The sequence below is a fragment of the Gavialis gangeticus genome, unplaced genomic scaffold (assembly GCF_001723915.1).
Source record: "Gavialis gangeticus isolate Ggan-Ray unplaced genomic scaffold, GavGan_comp1, whole genome shotgun sequence".
Taxonomy (NCBI): Eukaryota; Metazoa; Chordata; order Crocodylia; family Gavialidae; genus Gavialis; species Gavialis gangeticus.
In genome coordinates this window covers 169,296,285-169,301,471 of record NW_017729022.1, presented here as the reverse complement: position 1 = coordinate 169,301,471, position 5,187 = coordinate 169,296,285, and the positions used below count along the sequence as shown (strand labels likewise).

General features: G+C 43.0%; 1 protein-coding gene across 1 annotated transcript in view; it reads right to left on the bottom strand.

Annotated features, from left to right (window-relative positions):
- Nucleotides 1-5,187, bottom strand: part of IARS2 (isoleucyl-tRNA synthetase 2, mitochondrial) — an 83,943-nt gene that overhangs the window by 65,197 nt on the left and 13,559 nt on the right. Inside the window, exons 4-8 of the mRNA XM_019516472.1 lie at nt 1,735-1,883; nt 1,591-1,640; nt 1,384-1,493; nt 1,207-1,297; nt 675-790 (exon numbers count right to left, since the gene is read on the bottom strand). Coding sequence (XP_019372017.1) covers nt 675-790; nt 1,207-1,297; nt 1,384-1,493; nt 1,591-1,640; nt 1,735-1,883 — 516 coding nt within the window. The remainder of the gene's footprint in view (nt 1-674; nt 791-1,206; nt 1,298-1,383; nt 1,494-1,590; nt 1,641-1,734; nt 1,884-5,187) is intronic.

Below are 5,187 nucleotides of genomic sequence, written 5' to 3'. Positions count from 1 at the left end.
GCTGCGTGCAGCTGGTAAGTCTGTTGTGGGGGAAGGGAGGGGAGGGGCAGGGTAGGCTGCAGCTGCAGGCTAGAGACAGGGCTGTGCCAGGCTCTTCCCAGCATGTGGGGGAGGGGGAGGGGAAGGGGTTCAGGCTACACTCAGGGCAGGCAGTGGCGGTGCTGGGAAGGGGGCTATGGGGGGGGACCATGGTAGTTTTTGGGGTGGGTGCAGCTCCCCCCATAGCCCCTCTCCCAGTGCCACCACCCACCCCAAGCGCAGCACAGCCCAGCCCCCACCAGAAAAGGCCAGTGCAGCCCAGCCCACAGCTGCAGCCTGCCCTGTCCCATCTTGTACAAATCCAGGGGCACACAACCCCCACCCCCCCACATGCCTTCCTGGGGTGTGTGCAGCAGTGGAAGCTGCCCCCTACCCTGCAAGCCATAGCTCCATCCCATGCTCTGCCCCAGCCCCTCCCTCACCACGGGGGGCATTGGTCTGCACCCCCAACCCATGCCCCTTCCCTTCCCACCACAGACTTAGCAGCTGCATCAGAAATCGGATCGGTATCAGCCAGTATGCCTCCTTAAAAAATAGGCTATCGGTTTCCAAACTCTCTATTGGTGCACCCCTAATAAGTAAATCGACAACATGTCTGTAACACACTAATATTCACAATATCCCTAAGCTCTTGCCTTTGAATGTTGAAATAACTTCAAACTGCATGTCCAAGGTGGCAGCCAGAGATTCAACTCTATCTGCAGCCAGGATATAACATTCACTGGTATTTGTACATTTCACAACAGAATACCTAAGACACAAAGGCATTAAATGTGTTAATACTCCATCAGGAGAAAAAAAAAAAAGGTCTTCATCATAATATTACATTTTTTAAAAACATTTTCCACTTTTATGTTCTTTCAATGTTATCCTTAACACAATTCCTACAATTGTTTCACTTTCAAATCTCCAAATGAATAAGAGAACTAATTTTAGATCAAGCTCTAAACTAACAACATATTGCTAAAACAATAACTTCATTTTTAACTCTTTTAATAATTGATTGAAGGGGCTTTTTGTATTTCAAAAATTAAAAATATGATTAATACGTCTGAAATGTTGATTACTTCAGCCATGCTATGAAGACTGTTTAATTGCAATGCTGCAGATGGATACTAATAAAAATAGAATCAAATTCATAAGAACAACAGATTTAAAAATACATACTCTGAATTTGGCATATAACAGACAGCTTGATTAGCTGGAATTGTCCAGGGCTGAGTGGTCCAGACAAGCAAACTAACCTTGGATAATCCATCTATAAAATACAAATAAAGAGTACATTATTTTATTATAAAAGCCAAAGCTATTACAGTCTTATGAATGAAAAAATACAAATCATACCCATCACAGAGGCTAGTTTAGGAGGAGATTTCAACAATGGAAATTTGATATATACAGAACGACTGATGTGCTGCTCGTTGTACTCAAGTTCAGCTTCAGCCAAGGCTGTACTAGGTAAAGATCAGACATAGGTTAAAGAACAACCATATGAAACGTATTAGTCTCTTTACTTATATAAATGAAATAAAATGGTATGTTGATTCTTACTTTGCTGAAGGAGACCAAAATACAGGTTTGTAGTCTTGATAAATATAACCCTAAGGGGAAGGAGGGAAAGAAAAACAGACTTCACTGGATTGAAAGTATAATTTGTGACTTTAGATACAGTTAACAAACAAAGAGCTAGCATACCTTCTCATACATTTTTTGAAAGACACTTAGTTGTTTGGCCTCGTATTTCCCATCAAATGTGTAGTAGCAATTGGTCCAATCTGCCATTATGCCCCAGCGGATGAAGGCAGATTTCTGTTTCTCAATTGCCCTTTCTGCAAATTTTCTGGCTGAAGAAAAAGAATGGATTAAAAAAAACCCAAAAAAACAAAGAAAACCCAACAATACTGTACTTCTAAAATTCATCTGATCAAGTTAATCAAATTTTAAACCAAGCTAGTATGTTATTTATTAAAAGAAGGATAAATCTCAACTGAAAAAAAATAATTGTAGAACAGTACTCTACTAACTGAATTATATAAAATATAACCTTTGCAAGTAAATGGTTTGTTTTTAAAGCCAATTCCAGCAAAAGTGTAGGTTATAGCCTAAAGATATCAGATTAACTCAAAGAACCTTGTCTGCCTAATTCTAGCAGGATGCTTTCTCTCGTAAGGATAGGGATATGGCATACATTCATAAAGAACTTAAATGAACTTTTTAAAAAGGAAAAAGGGCTTAAACAGTGCATTTTAGTTATGAAGGGAGTTTTCCAAATGTAAACTGAAAAAGGTGTTATGCTGCTGCTCCTAACTTTTCCAAGCAAACTTGAAATCAACATTAATTAGTTTAACAGATGCTTTTCGTAACAAGAGTGGCTTGAAATGTTCATCTCAAATAACTTTTCAAGTGACGGTTGATGCTTCATATTATATAAAAAAATTAGGGAGATTCCCCCCCCCCCCTTATTATTTGACTAGCTGTGTGCAGTACTCAGACAACAGCAGTGAAATAATCTAGAATCACGTAATGACATACTCTGGCAGGGAAAAGTAACAGTCAAGATTTATATGAGGGTTTGGAGAGGAGGCAGAAGAGGAATCAGGCAAGGAGGAGGAAAAATTGGAGGTTTGGGTATAGAGCTCTGTGATGACAGTAGTTAGAAGGTTCTGATAACAGGAGAAGAAACAACGTAATTGTTTGTTTCAGAAGAGATAATGGGATAGCTGACATCTACTGCTTAGACCACAGGAGGGCAATTATTTTGGCTGGGGGGCCATTTGATTTCTAGAAAACTGTCGAAGGCCTCGCACAACATTTTTCAGAAGATAGCATTTTAACAAATTATAGATTAAAAAACAAACAAATAATATACTTAAAAAAAAAAAAAAATCAAACATCTACTAGAACACTTTAATTTTAATTTCAAAAAATAATTTTGTCCCAATTTATTTTTTGAGTAGTGTATATAGAGGTGATAGCATAATAACTCAAAATAAAGTCTTATTGTATATTGTGTGGGGCGAGGGGGTATATGTGGGGAGGGGGGTGGGCTGGGCAATGTGGATGTGGGGGGCAGAGGGCTGCCCTCATGCTAGCTCTCGGGAGCTGACTGAGGAGAGAAAGGGAGAGGGCAGGGGGTCACATGCAGCAGATCTTGCCCAGGCGGTGCTGTGAAGGTGCAATCTGTCCCCCCAGCCCTAATCCAGCCTGCAGCTGCTCCTGCAGCACTCCACATGGGGACAAGCCCTGACCACTCCCACCCAAAGCAGTCCATGCTATACTCCCACCGACACCTGCCAAACAGCCAGCATGAGCAGCTTCATGGCAAAGCTGCTGCTGCAGCTGCCCAGATGGGCATACTTTAGTTGCTCATCCTCTTCCTATGCCACTCCAGGCAACACAGGTAGTGTGGGGAAGTCATGGAAATGTGTGTTGGGTAGCAGATGCCCAGCCAGGAGGGGGCAAAGCTGCAGCCAGCTGGTTCCTGCCCCACCACACGGGGCTCCAGCTCCTGGCTGCCTTCCACCCACTCTACCCACCTGGTGTGATGAGAAACCACATGTGGATGGCCAAGTGGGTGGAAGAAGACTGAGAGCAGGGGAATCAAGGCCCCCATGGTGAGGGAGGGACCCCAGGAGGGCACAGGGAGCTTGTGCCCCTCGATCTGCGTGCAGCAGCGGAAGCACACCCCCAGACAAGCTGCTCGCGGCTCTGTCCTGAGCCCCATCCCAGCTGTGCAGCACCTGCCCCTGCCCCAGCCCCACTCCATCCTTCACCGTAGGGGCCTCGATCTCCACCCCTCATGCCCCTTCCCTCTCCCCACTTCTTCCCCCAACAGACTTACCAGCCAACACTGCTCTCCAAGCCACCAGGCTATGCTCCTGGCCATGTGCATGCTATGGCTGCTCGCATGCGTGGGGCATTTTAAAAAAAAAACAAAAAACAAAAAAAAAAAAAACCGGCCACATCAGGCGAAAAAAGCCGATTGCCGATTTTGTCAATTTTCCCTATATGGGTGCCGATCCAATATGGGAATTATCAGTACACCTCTAGTTCTAAACATGCACAGCTTTTAAAAAGAACTAATGGTAAAGCACACAACTCAAACTTCAGTGAGTTTAGCAAGTAGACTGCCCAAGCATGCTGCATGTACACCTTGATTGTCATGGTTCCTTCTACTATCCACTTTCATATCAAACTTTGGTTTCTTAGTAAGTGAGAAAAGTATGCATCAAATCAAGTAACTATGCTTTCCATAACTTTTCTTCTTATGCATACAAACTGAAATTTGCAAAAACAAGCCTCTAAACATGCAAACCTAAATTGAAAATCCAGCCCCAGAGTCAAAACTCTCAGAAAACATCAAAAAAGTTTTGTAGCATTATAAAGTAGTATGTGGGAGGAAAGAAGAGATTGTTCCTGATCAACAAAGGGAAAAACAGTTTAATTTTCAAAGGCATTCTCTTTTTCTAGGCTCTCACTGAATACACTAACTCTGCCCAGATTTAGAACAAAACATGAAAAAACAAATTAAGCCATTTAATGCTGTTATAAAATAAGCCTATGTAAGAGTAGATGTCCATCAAGTTCCTTTTTCAATGTCTATTTGATTTTAAGTTTAAACAGGCTTGCATTTGATTAACCCACTTCATAAGCTTAGATGACATACTTGGCAGACTGAGGATAGAGCTACGCAGCACAATGCAGTTACACATGCAGACAATGAGCCTACCTTGGGTATAAGCAGTGTAGCTAAATTAATATAGCTGTTTGCTCAAGCTAATTAGTTTAGCAGAGAAGTGAGATATACCATATTTACTCAAATTTAAGATGACTCCCCAATAATTAGATTCTATACATGGAAAATTTATAAATGTGTTATAATTTCCCAGGTACAGAATCTAATTACGGGAAAGTTGCCTTGAATTCATGTCTCCTCCCCACAGGGAAAGCAGTGGCTGGAGGGGTTAAGTGGCTGGGAGGGGAAGGGGGGCAGTCAGCCCCTTTGCCCCTGGCCCTCCCACTACTTCTCCCTGCAGCTGTGCTGCCCCCCGCACCCTCCCACCCCAGCTCTCTACAGCCTCTGCCCCTCCCTCCCTACTCCCCCATCTTCTGCCCAAGAGTGAATCCAGCCTGAAAAGGAACCAAGCT